The sequence below is a fragment of the Aspergillus pseudotamarii genome (genome assembly GCF_009193445.1).
Source record: "Aspergillus pseudotamarii strain CBS 117625 unplaced genomic scaffold BDV38scaffold_77, whole genome shotgun sequence".
Lineage (NCBI taxonomy): Eukaryota > Fungi > Ascomycota > Eurotiomycetes > Eurotiales > Aspergillaceae > Aspergillus > Aspergillus pseudotamarii.
In genome coordinates, this window is record NW_022475091.1 from 506 (window position 1) to 21,892 (window position 21,387).

Consider the following 21,387-nt stretch of genomic DNA (forward strand, 5'->3'; position numbering starts at 1 on the left):
ATTAAACTAGAATAAAAAGTTGCAACTGCACTGCATGTGTGTTTGAACCGCAGCAACTCTCTGATTCTGCCAAGAAACTGGTGTCATGGCAAGGACAATTCCGCGTGTACAACAAAATCTTCGCCGGGAAAGAATTGGACAGGAAATAGCAAAGGAAAAAGTGGCTTACGCAAGAGCCTTATCCTCATCCTGGCCGCTCGCATCTATCCCGCGAAGCTGGAAAACAGAACCCTACGCATGGGAGTACGAAAATCTACAGGGCTCAATGGCTCCTGTCCCTGAAACAGGCTCAATTGTGCATGCTAACTCACCCTGCCAAGATTCGCAGGAATCTAGCCACGACAATCCGACACCAATAGACTCGCGCAAGTCAATAAGCATGATTGAAGCGCTGCCCCTTGAGCTTCTGGAACTAATTGTTCGAATTGCTCTGGACCTCGAGGAACAACAGAAACCCACTGGCGCTCCCAAGGTTTGGGAGCCGTATCCCATCAATGACTACTCCAAGGGAAAGCTTCCTCCAGGACGGATGGTCAGTCGGACTGCCTTGCCACTCATCCTTAGCTGCAGGACACTGCGCACCATCACCATTCAATCATCTTTTCACATGTTCAATTTTGGAGCTCCAACAACCAGCAAACGGATTGGCTGCTGGCGTCTTTAGATAAAGGGAGCCTATTGCCTAGATTAAGGCATGTCGCTATTAATCTGGACGGAAACAGTAGTAATACTTGGGATGGCAAGGGCCAGACCGATGGGGATGATGGGTGCAGCGATCAACTCGTGGCAAACGGATCGGCACTTTTGGAACGTCTCCCTGATGACCTACTTAGTCTATCTCTTACGACACAAGATGACGGGGACTACTCATCCTACATTTACTTTGGGAGGATACATCCAGCTTTCCAACAAAGTCTGGCGAGGCTCCGCAATCTCCACCGTCTTGAGCTGGATTTCTACAACCAGTGGCTTTCTCTTAACTTGTGGTGCGCAAAACCTCCTGTTTCGATGACCTTTCTTGCCAAGGACGTGGCCCTTCCACCCCCAATGTTTCCCAACCTCCGGCACCTTTATCTGACTGGCTGCTTAAGCGGGAGTGTGACCTCAGAAGATGTCATAGTCGCATTTTCTCAGCAGCAGCTACCCTCCCTGCAGTCCCTGGTCATCGACCGTCTGCTCTATGAGGACGAGGGACCTCCAGTCTTTGTTCCTGAGGTCATCATGCATATGAACCCTCTGAGGGAATTTAGTTGGCTGAATTACGATTTTGGGATAGAGATCCGGCGCTCTCTGGGTGATCCACATGACCTTCCCATGAGGGGACACCTCGAGGCTCTAAAGGGCCATCATGGCGTAACACTGGAGCTGTTAACCCTGAATTACAACGGGGAATGGGGGAGACCCGAGTATGATTTCACAGAGGACTATCTGAAAGAATTCATCAAAGCAATACCGACCTTGAACAAGATCTATATCGATATCCCAGGTATTGGGGTTAAGATAACAGTGGGTCCGTCCACAATAGATGACTAGGCCTGTGGGAGTTCGGCAAACTCAGTTTTAAACGCCTTGGCCAAAGTCTTTGCAAATTCCTTCTTAGTGTCCAATATTATCCAAATCGTTCAAGCGGCGAAGCCATTCATCCCAGGGCACTTACATAGCCGACATTCCCGTGCCGGCTCCACCATCTGACACACAAATCTTAACGATACTGGGCGGGTGGAGAATGGTGGTGGTCCAGTAGTAGGACATATCCATCCACCCAGGTGTTAAGAGAATAGTACCCAATCTGAAAGCATCGAACCAACAGCATGCTATCATTGATCCGTTTAGGGCAATGGTGGCCAAGGTCCTCTCGCTTGCTAAGTTATACCTCGGTTCTGGAATCCATATGCATATATCCCAGAGCCCAGACCAGGCGGGGAAAGTCGCTGATCTGCGGGGGTTTCCCGATAGAAACTAATAGTCACTTTATATCCAGTTTGTATAAATCTTGATTAATTATTACGCAATAATAATACTAACCATCCCTTCCAGTACTTTTTCGTTAAAGATTTATAGCACCGACACAAAGCTAAACTGTAAAGTCCCGTATTGCCCCAAGTCTAAGGGATCGTCTTGCAACATCACACCTAACCCTAAATTGCCTCTAGCGCAAAAGTGTCTCCAAATGCCAATTAATCCTAAATCTATACGCAGCAGGGGACAAGAGACATGTACTGAGAATAAATATTGTATCTTCAGAATGTGAATACTTAATCAAGATGAAGTTTGGTCCAAAATGTACGTGCAATATGAAAAGTGACAAGGGACACCTGTTAGTTCGGAGAGCGCCGACAGAGCAATATAGTCAGGCCATTATGCAGGAAAAGTGCCCGCTTTGCCAAGCACCCTTTTTCAGATCAGCAGTATTTACAAGTAGCAGTAGCTCTAGTCTTCTTGGAATTCGTCACATCCCAGCATTGACTGACCGTCGCCATTAAACCCTCGATTCGAAAATGCCAGTCCAAAAATACGACACCATCGGAGATTCCTACAATGACGTCGCCCAAATCACCACAGGCAAGCTCCAACTAGCAGCCATACAATCCCTAATCGGCGACGTCAAAGGACTCACCATCCTCGAACTAGCCTGTGGGCCAGGATTCTACTGCCGAAAGGCCATCTCATGGGGTGCCAACCACGCCACGGGAATAGACATATCCCCAAGGATGATCGAAGCAGCACGCAGCAGCGCAAAAGGGGACAGGCGAATTGAATTCCACATCGCAGATTGTAGCCAGCCATTGAACGTCAACGTGGGACAATTCGACCTCGTCCTGGCACCATGGTTACTAAACTACGCCCGAAACGAGCAAGAGCTTATAGGCATGTGGCGCAACATCTATCACAGCTTGAAGCCCGGGGGTAAGGTGATTGGGATTAGTCCGAACCTGGATCTACTGGATGATGGCCCTGCGGCGTTTCCTCGGGAGCGGCGTTTCGGGCAGGATTTGGAAGTGCTGGGTCCGATTGAGGATGGGGGATTGGAGGTTCGGGCGACTTTGTATACGTCCACGCCTTTTTCTTTTACTAATTATTATCTGCCGAGGGTGCTGTACGAGAGATCGAGTTTGTTGGCTGGTTTGCGTGGTTTTCGGTGGACGTCTTTTACTGATGATGTCCTTGTGGGTGATGTGGATTGGGATGCGTTTTTGACGTGTCCTCCTTTCTTGACTTTTACGGCCGCGCGGCCTTTGGATGTCTTGAAATGAGGTTGTTAACTGGCTTTATTTTTGGTTGGGGAGGAGGAGAAGGGGGGAAGAAGGTATATTGTATCTGGATATCTGGTACATGTACTATAATTGCCATTATCATTATAGATGCACGTAACCCCCAGGTCCTGCTCCTCAAATAAGATCCTAGGATTTGGAAATTTTGTGGAGCCCGCCACAGGAAGCATTGCAGTCATCGATGGATATATGCTCTAAGAAAGGCTGAAAATGACTTCCCGTTTATCAACTCCGCGATAAACAAGTGGGGTCGACCTCGGCTTATAACCAAATTGAACACTGTCAGCAATTAACCGAGAGACCTCACTTCTTCTCTGTACGTTCACGAAGAAGTAGCTGCCAGAACAGTATACTATATAAAAAAGGCAAACCGACGCAGAGTATCAAAATGGCAGCGCCACCTCTCCCCTCCGCGCCTCAGGTGTCTTTGGGACAGAACGTTCTGCTTCAACCCCCACTTTCGCGATGCGGGCGTGGACCCGGTCTAATAATCATCCGCCCGTATAGCTATGCAGAATGTCAAGCAAAAAATACCAGTCTTGACCCGGAGCCCGTGCAGAAATGGGCAGAGGAGAGTTATGCGGTGGTGCAGATCACGTTGGATCATAAAACGAGTGCGGATGAGAGTGGTGTTGTGGCGCTTGTGACAAGAGGCATTGAAGCGTTTGACTCATCAAGTGAGTGTGAGAAGAAGGATAGATTCGCCACATTAGGTACGAGGTAGTCTATAATTTTACGAGAAAGGCACGTTGATAGGATATAGTCTACGCTTCTCCCGCCGATTATGCGCCTGAATTCGGAAAGATCCTGGGTAATGTCATCACAGCTTTGAATAAAAGGCTTGCGGCTGCAGTCTTTTTCAGCTCCTGGAACATTAGTGAGGAATCAGTTCCAATTCTCTCACATATTCCTGGGAACTTCCAACCTGCGGGTCCTGTGAAGAAGGACAATGACACAGTTTACTCATATGCGGATGTTTCTTCCGCCGGGTTTATCGTCCCTGGGCATGGTGACTTCAAAATCACGGCTGCCGGAGTCGCACACACACGCTCCCTGGCATTCCTGAAGAAACAGCTGAACGGGCCGTACTTCGATCTGGAGAAGATCTGGGAGGAGCACACGTGGTACGAATTCGGGGATCGATCCGTAGAAAGGACCATGGCGACGATGGTGCAGGAGCCGTATGTCAACCATATCCCGACCGTGAGTCTCGCCTCTCTCCCCATATACACGACTATATCCTTAGACTAACGCAAAAAGATGACGGAGGGAATCGGACGAGCACGACTGAGCAAGTTCTACCTGGAGAATTTCATCTTCAACAACCCGAGCGACACCGCACTGGAACTCATCAGCCGGACGGTCGGCACGGATCGGATCGTCGATGAATTCATCTTCAGCCTGACACACAATAAGGAGATCGACTGGCTGTAAGTATAAATGCCATACCTTAGTGCATACCGTCCATCATACCGCCTCGGTCGATGGCGTTATCCCGACCGTTAACTAACTGGAATAGACTACCCGGCATCCCACCAACTGGAAAAGCGCTCCGTATCCCATTTACTTCAGTTGTGAACATTCGTGGAGATCGTTTGTATCACGAACATATCGCGTGGGATCAGGCAACAGTGCTCATACAGCTAGGTCTGATGCCAGAATACCTTCCCTACCCGTATGCACTTCCCGGTGGACAGCTGCCTGGGCCTGGAAAGAGGTTTGAGTATCGGGTGCCTGCCGCCGGAGTTGAGACGGCTATGAAGTTGCAGGATGAACATGCAGTGCCGTCAAATGGAATGTTTGAGTTTAAGGTGCGTGAGGTAGATGATAAATGATGCGATGATGGTATGATACAGTGAGGGCAAATCGTGTAGATATTACAAAGCGAGTCGAAAGAGGATCGAGGACGCCAAAGCACATATCGGATAATGGAGGAGAGATCACTGGCCATCTGCCCTTTTTTGCTCAGATCGCTGGAACAGCAGAACAGAAATGAGAAGCTGTTGGGTAAGCAGCATCAGTCCCAGCGAATACAATGCTGTTCGCGGCGCGTCAGCCCACGTGAATAACATAGTCATTTCTCAATGTCAGAGTAATGAGTAATAATGATCAACGCCTGCGTTTGCCGTCTTCCATATCTGTGGGAGTAATGGATCGACACGCTTCGAGTATAACCTACAGCACTTTCAGCCCTAAAGCAACAAGGCAGCAGCGAAAAGAAAAGATCAAGGCTTGAGATAAGAAACTCAAGATCCCACTCTAGTGGAGAACAGTTGCCGGCTGCCTGGAGTAGGACCGGTACTCGACATGGACGGACGAAAATCTCAGGCAACAATATAACACCCAGCGAACCATGGCCTCTACGGAACATCTCTTATTGCTTTATTCAGAGCCCACAGTATACGCAATCCCATGGCCACCGGGTGGTGGTCAATACACATCGTTACTTGGAGACCCACCTTCGCGATGTTGCTTCCACAATCAGTATACCTAGAGAACCAACGAAGCCCCGAGGATATGACTGGTATTCATACAGCACGTGCATCCGTAAGGATTGAGCGGAGTGGGTGCAAATACGCCTACTGTCCCTCCACTACGCCTGTGAGAGAGTTCTGTGCCTCACTTTAAAGAGACCGGGGGTATCTGATCGACATCTTCTTGTCCGTAACAGCTGGCCGCTGCATGAGTGGAGAATCCTGAAGTTGGGTGTTGGTCTCAAGCCATTCCATCGAAATGACCGTACTGCCCCAACGGCAGGAAGCAGCAAATAAGCGTTCCAACGTCCAACTGGATGATGTAGCATAGGAACATCCTAGATGGTCACACGGGGGAATTTCCAATGTTGCAGCGGATATGGGCGGATATGACCGTATTTGTAAATGAAAACTCTTATTCCAGGCCCAGATCCAATGTGGCGCTCGAGCCACTCACGCCAGGTGAAACCCAGTCAGTCAATGACTGCCCATGAGCTTGGCTTCGGTGACAACAGACCACGAGGAGTTTTCTATACTTGCGTAAACTGTGCGGGATTCCATAGAAAGGTCAGCAAGCGGAGAAGTGGAGCGCGCACATTATGTTCCAGAAGATGTCTCAGAAGTCTCTGATGGTTCGGAGGCTCCGAACGACAAAAAGGGTTACCTTACGGAGTAGACTAGCTCCTCTGGGTAGATCGTGGTTTCAAAAGAAAGTAAACCAGAAAAAGAACACACGTGGAACTAAAATCAAAGCAAATGTCAAGGATCCGGTGTCGACGAATCGGGGAAATGTGATACTGTAGGCAGACATAATACCAAAAAAGTAGGGTTTGGTGAGGCTCGTGTCGGGGAGACTTCAATTGAACCACGGTAACAGATACTCCGAGGAAGTTTCAATTACAAGTGGCAGTAAGACAAAGAAGGGACCAATACGGGTCACTAGTTAAACTTGGCTGCTAAGCTTTTGTCCTCACTGTTATTGGAGCAGTTAATCCCTCAAACTGCCTCGCGGCCAATTGTGTTGATGCACTGCCTCAAAATTGATCCACTCTGGCCAAACTTAGCTGTTGCATTGCAGTTGTCAATGTCACCCATGCTGCTTAACCTTCTGAAAGGCCCTATAATTCAGCGAAGGGCACGGCATGTGTCTTCAGCCAATATCCTTGGGGACCTACTACTATCATGGTGGATATACGCACGGGACGCGTCGGCTATGTAGTGAAATAGTAAGAATACAATAGACGAGTGGTGCAATCAGAGGCCAACATTGATTGATATACGCGACCGGCTATCATTGCCTCTTCCAACCCCTGAAAAGAAGCTTGCCGTGGGGCATCGTTTTGGACCCTGAGCCAACGAGAGGCGCAGCCAATTGCTGATCCTGCGACAGATTACCATATTCCCCTATCATCTTTGACTCTTGAGCCTTAAGGTTCTCTTACAATTACAGGCAACCGCCTTTGCATGATATGTCTTATAGACAAAGGATGATCGCCAAACTCTCTCGTATCTCAGCGTAGATTTCTTTCCTCGATGCGGCTCGCCAAGAGGAAATAACAATGTAGCTAGAATCAAATCGCTAGAAAAAAAAAATTGATCAGCACTTCGGCAGTCTCATGGTGAGACGGGCTAACAAGCTGCTCAGAAGAAATTTTTCTTGGTCTTTTTTTAGCCCGTTACACAGCCTTGGATATCTGGACTCGATCGATCCATGTTCAGGAAATCATTGACCCACGAGTCTCACCTTGTCCAATGATATTGTACGCCAGTCCCTAGTCTTAATTAGTTTGGCTATTGGGCTTGGTTCTTTGCCTGAAGGTGTCAGTCGGCGATCGTCCAGTGTTGGCCATCGGATGTTCCCCAGATAGTTAGAGTGAGTCAAGTTCTTAACTTAATGTATTAATAAATGCATATAAGCCTTATTGGCCCCTCTTGCCTTTATATAATGCCCGCTGACTCCCGCTTTTCTTCTTTTCCCTTGACGGTTGCCACTTCTGTACCAACTCTCTCGCCGAATTACAGAAGTAAATAACCACGCCCTATCACGCTTTCGCCCTAACCCTTAACTGCCACCTTCAACCTTCACTACTACCCTCCTCCCGCCGTCGACTACTACTTCTTTCACCATGTTGCTGCGTTTCCTGTCTCTGACAGGCGCGTTCTGTTTAAGCAGCTGTGCTGCGTTGTCTTTGCCGGAGCATAAGGTCGAACTGTCCGGGCTGGATCCTGAGTTTCGAAGCCGAATCATCTCCAACGCCCGTCCAACAAACGTGCCGACCGCTCTTTGTTCATTCTCAGATGCTGAATGTTCGGAAGACATTGATCTTCATTCCCATCTGGTGCGTTTGGACCCATGAAATTAGAAGCAGGATGAGGACGCCGTCGCTAACTCAGGCAGACCCTGGACTTCTCTACGGAAAATGGCACCCTCCTCGCCAACCATGACCCGATCTTCCCACCTACTTTCCCAATGCGATTCCATGCAGTCCGGCATTTCCAATCGGGCCGAGAGACGGTCGACTTGGCCTATGAGCTCGATGTCCGGCCCATGCCGTCACGCCCTGACGAAGAACTTGGGGGCGTCTTCCTTTTGAAACTCAGACTGTTTGACCTGCAAGGGCGGCCCGCCTCCGATCACCTCGTCACGATCACACTGACTCAAGACTCGGACGGAAACCTTCAAATCACTCAACTTGAAACCAACCCCATCCTCGGCCATCACCACCACGACGAACCGCCGTCATGGATGGCCCAATTAACTGCTAGCCTTCAGGCAATGAAGGACGCCGTCAAGGACTGCATGCACGGTCCGGGATCGAAGCCTCCGGCCGCGAGACCCCAGCATGGCCACATGCAACCTCCAGTCGACAAGCACCACACGATCGCTCCAGAGCATCACCGCTATTACCACAGGCCCGGCTACTGGGCCGGTCGGGAGAAGAACTTCGGGAGATTGATGCGTCCGGTCGTCATGCCCGCCCTGCTAGGTGTCATGGCCGGGGTGGTTGCTTGTATGGTTGGGTTTATCATGGGCAAAATTTTCATCTCAGTGTTTTACTGTGTTCGGGGTTGCAGGAAGCAGAACCAGAAGAAGACTCAGGCTGCCATTCCCCAGATCGTAGTGTTGGAAAGCGCTCCCAGTGAAAAGGAGCGCTTATTAGCGATGTGCGATGATCAGTGTTGACCATACATGATACGATCTCTTTACTCTCTTTACTTCCCTTTTTCCTTTTCATATGTTCTTTTTGTCGGATAGCATATATATACCCAATGTAACATACCTAGATTTTTGATGACCACACTTTTTACCAGATATTACTCGAACATAGGCCTGCTAAGGTCTCACCTTTCCAACAATCAAGGCCGGCTGGCCCAATGGCAAGGCGCTTGACTACGAATCAAGAGATTGCAGGTTCGATCCCTGCGTCGGTCAATATTTTTGGTTTTTGAGCCCTGTTTTCGATCGATTTTTGTGGACTGAAAAGTTCTTCACCTGGGTAGCTCCACTATCCGAACCAGCCCTACACCCGAGTAAGTGGATCCTACTTGGATCTATTTTGAGCGTTCGTCAACCGTTGAGGCGTCGCTAATAATGTTGTCAAGGTCATTTCCTTCCTTCGGTTGTAAAAATACCTTAATTTATTATCTTACTGATCTCTATCTAATCGTGGTGGACCGCTGGACAAGGCTGTAGAGAATGGGGACATCCAGGGATCACCACGCGACATTCCGTGAGCGGAATCTCTATCTAGTGGTATGTATATTACTACAATTCTTCAGAGGAATCTGCAGGCATCTTTTTTCTTGATCCTATCGTATGATTTCAATCTCGTAAACCTCTTCCTCTATACATTGGTGCCTAGAATGTGAAGTTGATGTCACTTACCCCTTTGGGACCCCGACGTCGTATACGAGAATCCATGTCCTCCACACCTAAATATATATAGTAAAGTAGAGACACTACCGAAGGTACAACACCACAACGTGACCACAGCACCCAATTAATAGCCCAATCGAACCTTCATCCCCAAAGAAAAACCTACATAAAAAAAAAAGAGACCAAAAACAATCAATAACTAAAAATGCCACCACCAAAAAACCCCATCCCCCTCCCAACCCTCGAAACCTTCACAAAGACCACCCTCCACCTACCCCAAGCAACCCTAACCCGCCACCCCAAAATCGAAGGCGACGATCATATGATCTTCACCATCACCGAATCCCCAAACCACCTCCTCCGCGTGACAAAACCCCGCAAAGACCGACCCTTAAACGGAACTCATATGCAAAAGTTCGACATCGCGGTGCGGGAACTCATCGCCACTGAATACGAGGCTCGCGGGTTATCTGGGGACATCATACCTAGGTCTGTGGGGCATGAAGTTCTCACCGGGGATGGGGTTTATGCTGTTTCTTTGGAGACGATGTTAGATGGAACTGGGTTGATTCGGGGTGGGTTGCGTCAGTATTTGAGTGAGAGGACGGTTGAGGGGTTGGTTGAATTGATGAGGGTTTTGAATGGGGTTGATCTCTCTGGGTTGGAGGGGAGGTTGAGGGATCTTGGGGTGGTTGGGTTTGAGGTGCCTTTTATTGAGTGGCCGGAGATTCGGGGGATGAGGGAGAGGGCGGTCGTTGCGTGGAGGAGATTGGTTGGTAAGGGGCAAATTCTGGGGGGTGATTTTGGGGTTAAGGATGAGGGTGAGTTTGAGGGGTTGGGTGAGAGGAAGACGGCGTTTATAGACCGGGTGAGGTATCCTAGTGAAGGGATGTCACGGCGGGTGCTCATTCATAATGATATCAAGGGAGAGCATATCCTTGTCAATCCTGATGGGCGGATTACTGGCATACTGGATTGGGCGGATGCAGGCGTCGGATATCCTGCGACTGATATTGCGGGGCTGGTGTTGACTGTTGGGATGCGGTTGGCTGTCAGAATTGCAAGGGAGGTTGGGTATAACGAGGACGAGGTTCTGCAGGGTCTGATGCAGGCTCGGTGTGAATGTGTTTTGAGGTTGGATGATCGGTTGAATGGTGATGATGAGTTAACTCCGGTTGACCTGTTGAAGGGTCAGCTTGTTTTGTCGATGGAGGATTGTGAACTCGTTGATTGTTTGTGAAATTCTAGAGGATTCTAGCGAACTGGGGGTATGATATCGGATGTACATAGGATTGCTATAGTATAGAGCTTGTTGGTGTGAGACTATAGATAGTAAATATACTGATCGAAGATAGATAGAACAGCAGAACAAATTATGATTGACTGGGTGTTAAGACATGTCATAGATTAATACAATGAATCCAGATAGAAGCATCTTCGTCAGAAGAACACCGCGGTGAGATTATCTCTCTAATATCAAGAGTCAGTCGTCTAAGACAAGTGTCTGAATCGTCGACTTGGAAGGATTCTTATAGTAATTGTTGGGAATTCTATTTACTCTATAAGTGCAGAACGACAAAGAAAAGCTTCAAAAACAGATATAATGAATTACGAAAATCTATTCAAGAACGATCTCACAGCCTTATCAATACGCGGTAAGACGGAACGACGATTCTTTGTTCGTTGATAGCGAGGTCTATGCAACTTCCCTATATAGAAACGATCGTTCAATATGCAGTAAGACATCGAAAACGGAATATGATCTGCAAGGTACAGCCCACGTCATGACCTACAAAGATATATGATGTATCTGAAGCCAAAATAAGGGCCATAGCATGGTATGCGTTGGCGTTATGTGTCATGGGCTGCGGCACTCTAATTTTATATTTCTGACTGCAGGCTTCGTCAACAGACAACGGAGATACGCGTAACCCATGAGCACATCCCAAGGCGTAGTCACACGCTGACGACAGTTGCATTTTAACTACAACGGCATTTAACCAGGCATAAAAGATTATTAAGTTGAGGCAACATTAAATCTGAGATAGGGCGGTGATAGGGCTCTGCTATGTAGCGACATCGACAATGGCTTTAAGCTTCATCGGCAAGGCCACCTCGCATATGTCACTGCGAACTAGAATTAGACATCAAAGTTAGTCATGAACTGGTCGCGGCCTGATCGCTTCTCTGTGGAAGAAATATAGAGTTCGTTTGAACTGGTTGTCCAGCTCAGTGCGCGAATATATCGTCCGAGATATATTATACCTCAACCTAGGAACTACGGTAATTTTATTTATTATTTGATTGGGTCGGCCAGAACCAATACTAATAAATCGGTATATTCTCGAAATGAGTAGCTATTGAAGATTTATTGATTTGGTATGTATTAGTCTGCCTGACTCTTCATGGTATTGGCCAACCGTCAAGCTCTAGGACCCCATCAATCCAAATGCCGAGTTTAAATCGAGATAAATCACTTGAACTTAATGGAACGTGCGGATCCCACTCTCAACTCCATGGGGGAAGATAACTTAGAAATGTCGATCTATACCTTTTTACGCACGTGGGAGTCACCATCATTATCCGTCCTCATTGGTAGATTTTAGCCGGAATTCGTTTCCTCGGGAAAGCATTCCTGGAATCGACATGATCTACTTCGATCTATAGAAACGGGCGATTTTATGATTTGGAATATGGAGTAAGCACGAATGAATTGGAAATCATAGACTTTGTGGAAGGTCTTGAAGGCCTCGAACTGGTTTCAGAATATGCGCTGTCCGTGTTTCTGTGCCATTACATACTACTAAGCTACTTTAAGAACTTACTGTGTAGTATTGCCGAAGCAAGGGGCGCACCTTTGTTCATTAGGAGTATATATATCCCTTACGGTAAGAGGTTGTTCTATAAAACTTCGCTTCTGTGTAGTTAATTATAGCCATTGTTACTTACTGTATGTAGGTCGGTATGACTTGCATGCGACAAGAAAAAGCTACGAATCTGCTTTCTGAACCGACCTTGGCCGGGGTCTAATCTACTCGGTCGCTTATCTTGACTGAGGTCTAGATCCATCATCACATGGATCTAATTTAGTATATGCACTAGGGGGGATTTTTGGTCGTTCTATTGAGGCCCGGCCGAGGAAAGCTCTGCGAGAACTAAGAAGTTAGAAGGTTGACAAACTTTCGGCTGCAGTTCGGTGACCACCTACCGGGCTGTATCTCTTCTTTCTGGGTCTCTCTGGGCTAGTGTGGCTCATGCGAGGGCCGCATGACTTGAAAAGCTTGGGGTTCAATTCTATGACAGTGTGGCTGATCGGTGTTCTCCGTAATTAGGCTACAGGTTTATTTCAGCTAGCATCAAGTCAAGAATGAGATTATTCCCACAATCGATAATCCATGACCAAGGTTGGTTCTTGATGGTGAATAAACTGTGACGTTTATTCGGACTTTGTCCGGGCTTTCCTTAGGGCTGCGGGAAGGGGCAGCTGCACCGCCACAGTTCGTCCAAGTCTATTTGTTTTTTTTTTTTTTTTTTTTTTTTTTTTTTTTTTTTTTTTTTTTTTTTTTTTTTTTAACCTTTCTCTTTTTGAGGGGGAAAAGCTATACCCCGGCGATCTTTATCCGTCGTGGAGAAGAGAACTCGTATGTCCTGTCGATCGAACTCAGTTCCTTTCCGTCCGTGTTCCTCCCTACTTTTCGCAACTACTGGACGGTAAAATGAAGGTACACCCCCCTACTCCGTACATGCGAATGTAACAACACTTCAGTGTCAGTCCTTCATTCCAGCCACCGCAGTGATGCGAGTGGCTGGAAAACGCCTTAGCCCTAAACCTGTGGGTTTGTAGATGCAAGAGGGGCTCACACGAGGAACTCCGTGATTACCAGCCGAAATTACTAGAACAAAACTCTCACGGTGAACCGCTCTCAGCGCGCAAGACGACCACGGTTGCCGTAGGCAATGGTCGCAGTTAGCGGGTGGCGGAAAACAAGAGCTTTCTCCACATCTAAGGGGATTTGGGAGTTGGGAGTTGGGACTTCGGCCAAGTCCAAAGCCACTACCAAGACCCTCTTGGCTGTGGGAAGTGTGGCTGGTGAGTCCGCTTCCTAAGTTCCCACTGCAGTAGTGATCCACAACCCAACCAGAGAGTGGGTGGAATGATTGGTGCCGATTGTTCAATTACGATCTGTTGGTCACGGTGATCGGATCCACCGGCGATCCATTTCCTTTCAGTCGGTCAAGAGCGCGGAATGTCCTTTGCCAGGTCCAATCCCGTGCGCTCTCAAGATCAGCTCCTTGATATTGGGCAGTCACCATGACGCCGCCTTTGACGTCGGCGGTCGTACCAACTTCCTGTTTTTGATGCAGGGTTAGTAAAGTCACCGTGCAGGGTGCATGAGAGACAATGTAATAGATAATGCTAATTCTAGTGTTGAACCACATTTTTTTTAACATCGCCATCACGCTCTTGCAGAGTGCATGAGATAGTACCTGGTTCAATTTCATTATGCGGGAGGGGCTGAAAAAGGACATGAATCAATGCGACAGGATTATCTTAACCATGGATCTCGAAAGTCTTGGATTTTCTAAATCGGCTTTTCGGCCTATGCCAGCTCATCTCTTCCTAACGGAACGCGAGCGATGGGAACTTCAACCACGCTGTTTCCCATTATTTCCATGGATACGATAACAACAAAAGGCCGACAAGAAACAGAGGGGAAATAAAAAAAAAAAAAAAAAAAAAAAACCAATCTTGAACCCACCCAGACTATTGAGTTACTAACACCGGCCGACCTATGAAAAGAGTGCGTAGGATCGAAGGTGGGCTGAAGTGGATCTGTGGCGGCTGGTTGATACTCTATAGGCCGTGATGAATCGAGCCACCCACACACTTTACCTTGCAGACTAAGATTAAAATCAGTAAAATCAAATTCGGTGGGCTGGTCAATGACTTCACTTCGCATGGGAGTTGGTCCGTGATACTTGCCCTAGCCACGTTGGCTGGAGACCTTGGAAAGCCAACCGCGCAAGTGGCCAGTGACGATCGCATTAGAGAAAGGAAGAGAAAAAAAGTAAAATTTCGGAAAAGAAGCTGAAAAGCAAAAAAATAAAAAAAATTTCTCTTGTTGATCGGGTCCCCGAAAAGCTTGGAGGTAGAATTGAGATTTGCGCGTCGCTTCCTGCCTTTTTAAATCAGCTTCTTCCCCTCCGATCTCTTGCCATTCTTTTTTCCCCTGCCACATCTTGAAGTGAACATCATCCAGTTTCCTCCCCTCGATCACTCGGCTCACGCCTCATTTCATCTGATCGCCTCTCTCCTGCCTTCTATTTGGTCCACATCCAACCTCACAGATTCCTCATCATGAAGACCACTGCTCTCTCTCTGGCTCTCCTGGCTGCCACCACCAGCATGGTGAGCGCCGATGTCTCTGTTGGTGAATGCGCTGTATGTGCTTCCTGTCCATGGCTATCGGCGAAGAAACAAGACTAACTCCTCTTAGCAAATGTGCATCAGCAACATGAACGCCAAGGCTTCCGAGCTCGGTTGCTCCAGCGGTGACTTGGATTGCCTGTGCAAGAGCGGCAACTACTCCTATGGTGTGCGCGACTGCACTACTGAGGCTTGCCCTGACGAGAGTGCTGCTGCCGTCGTGGCTGCCGCTCTTGCTGCCTGCCCTAACGGCTCTTCGGACAGCAGCGCTACTGGTACCAACGGTGGTGGTGCCTCCAAGACTGGTGATTCCGCCTCTGCCACCGGCACTGATGCCTCCAAGACCGGCGACTCCACTGCCACTGCCACTGGCTCTGACGCTTCCAAGACTGGTGACTCGACTGCCACTGGTACCGACGCCTCCAAGACTGGCGACTCCACTGCCACTGCTACTGGTACCGATGCTTCCAAGACTGGCGACTCCACTGCTACTGGCACCGACGCCTCCAAGACCGGTGACTCCACCGCCACTGCTACTGGCACCGACGCTTCCAAGACCGGCGACTCCACTGCCACTGCTACTGGCACTGATGCTTCTAAGACCGGTGACTCGACTGCCACTGGTACCGATGCCTCCAAGACTGGCGAGTCTACCACCGGCTCGACTACCTTGAGCACTTCTGCTAGCAGCACCACCGACGGCGCCAGCTCCTCCGAGACCGGCTCTAATGGCTCCAGCTCCACTGAAGGCTCCAACGGCGGTTCCAACGGTGGCAGCAGCGCAACTGAAACTGCTCCCTCCAGCACCTCTACCGACTCTGCTGCTTCCAAGACTGTCTTGGGTAGCGGTGCCCTGGGTGTTCTTGCCCTCGCCGCTTTCTTCGTTCTCTAAACACTTTATTAATGACCGACTGCACCCTTGGATGAGCGATGGCGTTTATGATTCCCCGCCTTTCGCCTGATTTATTTTGCATCCTGTACTGTACATGTTTTTGTAACGGATTCTTCGTTTACGACGGTAGATAATTAGTGACTACCCAGCTATAGCTGTGTCATGACGTACTAATTTGAATTGATCCAATAATTACATTTAAACCATCTCATGTGTGCATGCCAAGCGTAGCTTAATTCCTCGATTGGTACGGAGTAGCCCAATTGACTTGAAGGCTCGTGATACTCAAAACTTAGATCGATTAGATCAGGGGCCACTGGTGTTTATAGGACGCTTGTCTCCTTTTGTACTAAATAGATACCTTAAGTTTCAGGATCCGTTCCAGTGGGAGAGGCGCACGTGCACCCAATGGCAGCCCTCCGCATGTGATCGCTTGGCGGCATGAGGTCAGTTGACAGTAACAATTCCGTATATCATTCATTCTATGCGGTTCAGCTGATAGAGGGAGAGATCCCATAGTGGTCAGTACAAATAGTGTATTGGTTCAATGTGGACTTCCTGTCGTCCGTAGCATACGCCTGGCCGCTTTGACAAAGCACATCGGAGCAATGGCAGCCAATGCAAGATGGCTTCAACAATTGGAGTTTGGCGCCCGTTCATCCGGCGCCGTGGCCTGGATGTCACGGGAAGTTCGATATGGGAAAAATGGATGTCAATGTATATAAATATAAGGATATGGACCAATGTTATAATGCAGATTTAACGCTAAATTTCACACCCACAAGACACAGACTCTGTCGCATAGACAGACCGGTACGTAGATAACACTCGGGATTGACATCGCAATCATTCGGTGCCGGAAGACTAGTTGACCCGTACCGAGCCGAGGTCCAAGTCACGAGAGCATCCTATTCCGGTAATCGTCGGTCTCCTCCTATTGCTCGGCCTCGGCCGTTCTCCAGCTTTTGGCTTGTTTGGAGCTGTTTGTTCAATTTCCTCTGTTCAGTTTCCTTCTCCCGGTGAGATTGTTTTTGCTGCCTTAATTAATTCGCGCTCTTTAAATTTCACCTCTTCTCTCACTAAACCCCCGGCAAACCCGGCATTCTCTAAAACCTCTACCTTTACACTCCTCCCTTTTTCTCCCCGCGTTCAGCTTTCCCCGCTCTCGGACCACCCCGCTACGATGTCCTCCGCCTCTGCTTCTACCCCGGAGACAATCCGGGACGACGTCAAGGTCGTAGAGACCAAGGCTGTCAACCAGACTATTGCGCAAATTCGTTCTCTTGTTGCTGGTGCTGCCGGTGGGGTGTGCGCCGTCGTTGTCGGACACCCTTTCGACCTGGTCAAGGTCCGTCTACAGACTGCGGAGAAGGGTGTTTACTCCGGTGCAATTGATGTTGTGAAGAGGACGGTCGCCCGCGAGGGCCTTGTTCGCGTAAGTTGATACTCCCAATCAAGTCTAAACATCGCGTTAACTGGGTATAGGGAATGTATGCCGGTGTTTCGGCTCCTCTCGTCGGAGTCACCCCCATGTGTAAGTTTCCATGCAGACGACATATTTCATGTGAAAGATTACTGACTGTGAGCTAGTTGCTGTCAGCTTTTGGGTATGTTCCAATTGGAATAGACGACCGTCTCACTCATGTAAAATGGACTCTAACTGTTTCCCAGGGTTATGACGTGGGCAAGACGCTCGTTAGCAAATTCTCCGAAGTGCGCGTGGAGAACAACACCCCTCAGTACACCATTGGCCAGATCTCCGCCGCCGGTTTCTTCTCCGCCATCCCCATGACTCTGATTACGGCTCCCTTTGAGCGAGTCAAGGTGCTCTTGCAGATCCAAGGCCAGAACCCGCCTCCACCGGGACAGAAGCCCAAATACTCCGGTGGATTGGATGTGGTTCGGCAGTTGTACAAGGAGGGTGGCATCCGCAGCGTCTTCCGCGGAAGCGCAATGACGCTGGCCCGTGATGGCCCCGGATCAGCCGCCTACTTCGCTGCTTACGAATATATCAAGCGCTCCTTGACACCCAAGGATGCGAACGGCAACGTCACCGGTCAGCTCTCCATGCCCGCTGTCCTGGCTGCCGGTGGTGCGGCTGGTATTGCCATGTGGATTCCCGTTTTCCCCGTCGACACCATCAAGTCGCGCTTGCAGAGTGCTCCCGGAAAGCCCACAATTGGCGGAACCATCCGCACCGTCTACGCCAGCGGTGGTTTTAAGGCCTTCTTCCCTGGATTCGGACCGGCTTTGGCCAGAGCTGTTCCCGCCAACGCCGCTACCTTGTATGTCCCCTTTTTCTACTATAGCACACGAGACAAATCAACTAACAGTTAGCAGTGCGGGAGTTGAGCTTGCTCACAACTTCATGAAGAAATTCTTCGACGACGAGTGAACGCGAGTTCATTCGATTTAGCGATATCTGGCAGAAAAAGAAATTCGGCTATGGTTGTGTAGATTTATTGTTCATTTTGTGTCTCAAATTTGGCGTTGCTGTGTCTTTTGGTTTGGTTAGATCTCTGAGCATTTAGCGCGCCTGGATATCCTGTTTCCAGAACTTAGACTTGATGTTTTCCTTGTTGTCTAGATTGGTTTCTAGGAATACCCATGGTTACCGGGTTGGTTTACCGATTCAGTTGTGGTATAGAAGAGGACCTTGTAGGTGAACAACCGTATCTCACTACCCTATGAACGTCTCACTCTTGGTATCAACCGTCTGGAAGCAATGGGCTGAGAAAAGAACTGAGTATCAATTTAACCTTCAATGCCGACCAAGCCCTAGAATACGTCACGGTGTGTCTAGTAGATGAAAAGCCAGCCTAGATGTAGAGAGGAATAACAACTCATGATTGGCCGGCCACGGACTCCATCCACGTGACATGATATCGGCCTTGTTTGCGGGAAATGCCTAGAGCTCAATTGGACCTCAAATCAACAACTATCGCTCGTGCAATTCCAAGCAACACACTCCTTACGCTCACCGATACCCACCTCTAGTCAAACACAGTACCGTTCAATTGCGCACGCCATCCAAAATCGACTCAAACCCCCACCAATGCTCTAATCCACATACAACAACAACCGATCAAAGAACCCCCAAAAATGAATGCCGAATTCCAAACCTCCCTCTCCAACCTCGAAAACAAACTCAATGCCCTGATCACTAGCCTCACAACCTCCCCCACAGCAGCCGGCGCCCCAGCAGCAGCAGTCAGCCTGCTAGACGCAGACGATAGCCTCACATCCGCGATCGCAACCCTCCGCAAACACCAAGACAACTACGCTCGGATCCTCCGTCTCCGGACGGAAGCTGCCTCCCTCGAAGAAAAAGTCAAAGACATCGTGAAAACAGTCGTGAACTACGAACAAGAAATCCGCACGGTCTGCAACTCCGATGAAATAGATAGCGACTCCGATCTTGATGACTCCGACAGTTCGGGCTATGACAGCGATGCTGAGATGCAAGATGCGAGTGATAAACCCCGGAAGTTACGGCGGACCAGGGAGGTGGATTATAGGCTCTTGCTTGATTTCGCACGGCGCATTAGCAAGTATAATCATCAGGCTGCTGCGGATGCCGAGGCTGGGGCGGTAGCGAGGGTTCAGCAGGGGGATCGTGATACGGAGATGACGGGGACGGCGACGGGGATGAATGGGATGGAGGATGGAGAGGCGGCGCCGGTGTCGAGTGTTACGAAGGATGCGACGTCTTGGCTGGATGAGTCGGCGAATATGACGCGCCAGGTGTATATGTTACCTTATCCGATGGAGGATCGCATTCGTTTGGGGCTTATGGGGCAGATTCAGTTGGCGGGCGGTGAGGGACGGCCGGGCTTTGATCCTGATCAGGAGGTTGAGCGGTTGATTCGCGAGGCGGAGGGACTTGGGGCTGCAGATGCGCCACCGGCTGTCAACGTGGGTGGCGAGGAGAGTCGCGCAAGCGAGGCTGCAAAGGCTGCTGCAAAAGCTGGGTCTGCTGCCGCCGGTAGTGGTGGTAGTGGTGGTGGAATGTCGGCGGCTGCGCCGAAGCCAAAGCCGAAAGCTACCCTTGATTTGGATCTGGATGATGATGACGATGAGGATGATTTTTGAGAGTTGGTGCGAATGTGCTTTTCCTATTATCTTGGCGGATCTGATATACGCGCGATTGATACCACGCATTTGGTCACTGCATTGTTTGGAGTATGTTGCTTTTATGTATCACTTGATGACCGAAATAGACAAATACAATAAACCGGATCTAAGTTCATTTTACTCGTTCTAGATGTATTCCCATGCTACTAAATCTCACTACATAAACCAAAGCTCATTTCCCATGCGATGTAAAGAACAGTACTATATACATCCCCAGCAACTCCATAACACGATAGCAACAAGGCTTCTCATAACATAAACAATCTCTAGCAGTGAAACTAGACTCCCTGGCAAATATATTGTTCTACTCAAACCAACAATCTACTACAATATACTCTCCATCCACCCAGTATACACACTCGTCAACTTACAATTCTGGACACATCTCAAAAGTACCTGACAAAACTGATCTAAACACAACGTACAGTCCCCACACGCGTCAGATGTGCGCACTATACAAAAAACTATAATATCGGAGATGTGCGAGTGGAAGCGACCATCGGATCCCAGCGTCTCCCCTCTCGGGTTCGAGCGTCGGGAGAGGCCGATGGTTAACATCTCAAGTGCCGAGTGCCAAGTGATCGTTTTGCATAATCAGGCCTTTCTTTGTCACAGTATTTATATCATATTTGAATAGAGTGCGGGGAAGAAAATCTTAATGATTGATAAGTCGACAGTTCTGAAATTGGTGGATTGGCTATTTTCTTTAACTTTGTATGTTTATAGAAAGGATTTGTATGCATACTCGTACTTACTCTGACTAATAAATAAGATAGGTATATGAATGTCAGTATTAGAGGTCCGTGTCTTTTCGAATGTAGAACTTTTGAAATATGGTTCATTGATAATTTAGTGAGTATACCTTCTAATGTGAGTTCTTGAGTGTTTATATAACAATGTACGATAACTATCTATCGTAGAACCTCACAGTGCTCGAAGAAGGAAGCATATAGTCCAATTAAACAGACCTGAGCCGTAAGGCATCTAGTGAAAGACAGAATGTCGGCTACGTAACATAATCTCTCACTTTCCTGTATGGCAAGCTATATGTTCAGATACACTTATCTAGCTTCAGCTACGGAGACTAGGATAAGCTTGAATAGACGTTATTGACACTTATTTTGTGGCGAAGTGAATTCTCAAGATCTCTAGGATAATGTAGTCCCTCTGAACTTCCTATTAGGAATACTCTGATTGATTGCACAACAATAATCTAAGATTAGGTTTATTTCCCATCTCTATAGAATCTTCAAATCACCACTAATGAAACAAGGGAGCAGTGAGCTCTGCTATACTATCATTACTCAGAG

At 48.5% G+C, this 21,387-nt stretch overlaps 9 protein-coding genes and 1 non-coding gene across 10 annotated transcripts; 9 read left to right on the top strand and 1 right to left on the bottom strand.

Annotated features, from left to right (window-relative positions):
• Window positions 1–265: 265 nt before the first annotated feature.
• BDV38DRAFT_287433 (uncharacterized protein) lies at window positions 266–1,533 on the top strand (the record flags this gene model as incomplete). The annotated part of the gene is made up of 2 exons (XM_032060871.1): window positions 266–532; window positions 571–1,533. 2 exons carry the CDS (start codon window positions 266–268, stop codon window positions 1,531–1,533), a joined length of 1,230 nt encoding a protein of 409 aa, XP_031908777.1.
• Window positions 1,534–2,255: 722 nt separating this feature from the next.
• On the top strand, window positions 2,256–3,359 carry BDV38DRAFT_200623 (class I SAM-dependent methyltransferase). Its single transcript, XM_032052445.1, has one exon. It carries the CDS (start codon window positions 2,499–2,501, stop codon window positions 3,252–3,254), a length of 756 nt encoding a protein of 251 aa, XP_031908778.1. The 5' UTR covers window positions 2,256–2,498; the 3' UTR covers window positions 3,255–3,359.
• Window positions 3,360–3,660: 301 nt separating this feature from the next.
• On the top strand, window positions 3,661–5,107 carry BDV38DRAFT_274840 (uncharacterized protein; the record flags this gene model as incomplete). Its single annotated transcript, XM_032057914.1, has 4 exons — window positions 3,661–3,955; window positions 4,036–4,453; window positions 4,628–4,702; window positions 4,792–5,107. The coding sequence occupies 4 exons, from the start codon at window positions 3,661–3,663 to the stop codon at window positions 5,105–5,107; spliced, it is 1,104 nt and encodes a 367-aa protein (XP_031908779.1).
• Window positions 5,108–7,644: 2,537 nt separating this feature from the next.
• Window positions 7,645–9,547, top strand: BDV38DRAFT_260336 (uncharacterized protein). The gene is made up of 3 exons (XM_032055900.1): window positions 7,645–8,085; window positions 8,145–9,277; window positions 9,350–9,547. Exons 1-2 carry the CDS (start codon window positions 7,873–7,875, stop codon window positions 8,928–8,930), a joined length of 999 nt encoding a protein of 332 aa, XP_031908780.1. The 5' UTR covers window positions 7,645–7,872; the 3' UTR covers window positions 8,931–9,277; window positions 9,350–9,547.
• BDV38DRAFT_t214 lies at window positions 9,108–9,179 on the top strand. The gene has a single exon. It is a non-coding gene; the product is annotated as a tRNA-Arg (tRNA).
• A 168-nt stretch (window positions 9,548–9,715) lies between the features above and the next one.
• On the top strand, window positions 9,716–11,049 carry BDV38DRAFT_260338 (aminoglycoside phosphotransferase family protein). Its single transcript, XM_032055901.1, has one exon. The coding sequence runs from the start codon at window positions 9,829–9,831 to the stop codon at window positions 10,861–10,863; it is 1,035 nt and encodes a 344-aa protein (XP_031908781.1). The 5' UTR covers window positions 9,716–9,828; the 3' UTR covers window positions 10,864–11,049.
• Window positions 11,050–13,173: 2,124 nt separating this feature from the next.
• Window positions 13,174–14,355, bottom strand: BDV38DRAFT_260340 (uncharacterized protein). The gene has a single exon (XM_032055902.1). It carries the CDS (start codon window positions 14,151–14,153, stop codon window positions 13,800–13,802), a length of 354 nt encoding a protein of 117 aa, XP_031908782.1. The 5' UTR covers window positions 14,154–14,355; the 3' UTR covers window positions 13,174–13,799.
• On the top strand, window positions 14,336–16,149 carry BDV38DRAFT_260342 (CFEM domain-containing protein). Its single transcript, XM_032055903.1, has 3 exons — window positions 14,336–15,066; window positions 15,122–15,471; window positions 15,685–16,149. Exons 1-3 carry the CDS (start codon window positions 14,983–14,985, stop codon window positions 15,941–15,943), a joined length of 693 nt encoding a protein of 230 aa, XP_031908783.1. The 5' UTR covers window positions 14,336–14,982; the 3' UTR covers window positions 15,944–16,149.
• Window positions 16,150–17,126: 977 nt separating this feature from the next.
• BDV38DRAFT_274844 (carnitine:acyl carnitine antiporter) lies at window positions 17,127–18,338 on the top strand (the record flags this gene model as incomplete). The annotated part of the gene is made up of 5 exons (XM_032057915.1): window positions 17,127–17,378; window positions 17,429–17,477; window positions 17,534–17,550; window positions 17,615–18,228; window positions 18,284–18,338. 5 exons carry the CDS (start codon window positions 17,127–17,129, stop codon window positions 18,336–18,338), a joined length of 987 nt encoding a protein of 328 aa, XP_031908784.1.
• A 325-nt stretch (window positions 18,339–18,663) lies between these two features.
• On the top strand, window positions 18,664–20,161 carry BDV38DRAFT_200763 (uncharacterized protein). Its single transcript, XM_032052446.1, has one exon. It carries the CDS (start codon window positions 19,046–19,048, stop codon window positions 20,033–20,035), a length of 990 nt encoding a protein of 329 aa, XP_031908785.1. The 5' UTR covers window positions 18,664–19,045; the 3' UTR covers window positions 20,036–20,161.
• Window positions 20,162–21,387: the final 1,226 nt, after the last annotated feature.

Excerpts from the sequence above, each read along its gene's own strand:
- BDV38DRAFT_260336 (XM_032055900.1), top strand. The coding sequence starts at position 7,873 with ATGTTGCTGCGTTTCCTGTCTCTGACAGGCGCGTTCTGTTTAAGCAGC. Across the intron at positions 8,086-8,144 it reads TTGATCTTCATTCCCATCTG|ACCCTGGACTTCTCTACGGA; the intron begins GTGCGTTTGGAC and ends TAACTCAGGCAG.
- BDV38DRAFT_260340 (XM_032055902.1), bottom strand. The coding sequence starts at position 14,153 with ATGTCCTTTTTCAGCCCCTCCCGCATAATGAAATTGAACCAGGTACTA.
- BDV38DRAFT_200623 (XM_032052445.1), top strand. The coding sequence starts at position 2,499 with ATGCCAGTCCAAAAATACGACACCATCGGAGATTCCTACAATGACGTC.
- BDV38DRAFT_200763 (XM_032052446.1), top strand. The coding sequence starts at position 19,046 with ATGAATGCCGAATTCCAAACCTCCCTCTCCAACCTCGAAAACAAACTC.
- BDV38DRAFT_260342 (XM_032055903.1), top strand. The coding sequence starts at position 14,983 with ATGAAGACCACTGCTCTCTCTCTGGCTCTCCTGGCTGCCACCACCAGC. Across the intron at positions 15,067-15,121 it reads TCTCTGTTGGTGAATGCGCT|CAAATGTGCATCAGCAACAT; the intron begins GTATGTGCTTCC and ends AACTCCTCTTAG. Across the intron at positions 15,472-15,684 it reads ACTGCCACTGGTACCGACGC|CTCCAAGACTGGCGAGTCTA; the intron begins CTCCAAGACTGG and ends TGGTACCGATGC.
- BDV38DRAFT_260338 (XM_032055901.1), top strand. The coding sequence starts at position 9,829 with ATGCCACCACCAAAAAACCCCATCCCCCTCCCAACCCTCGAAACCTTC.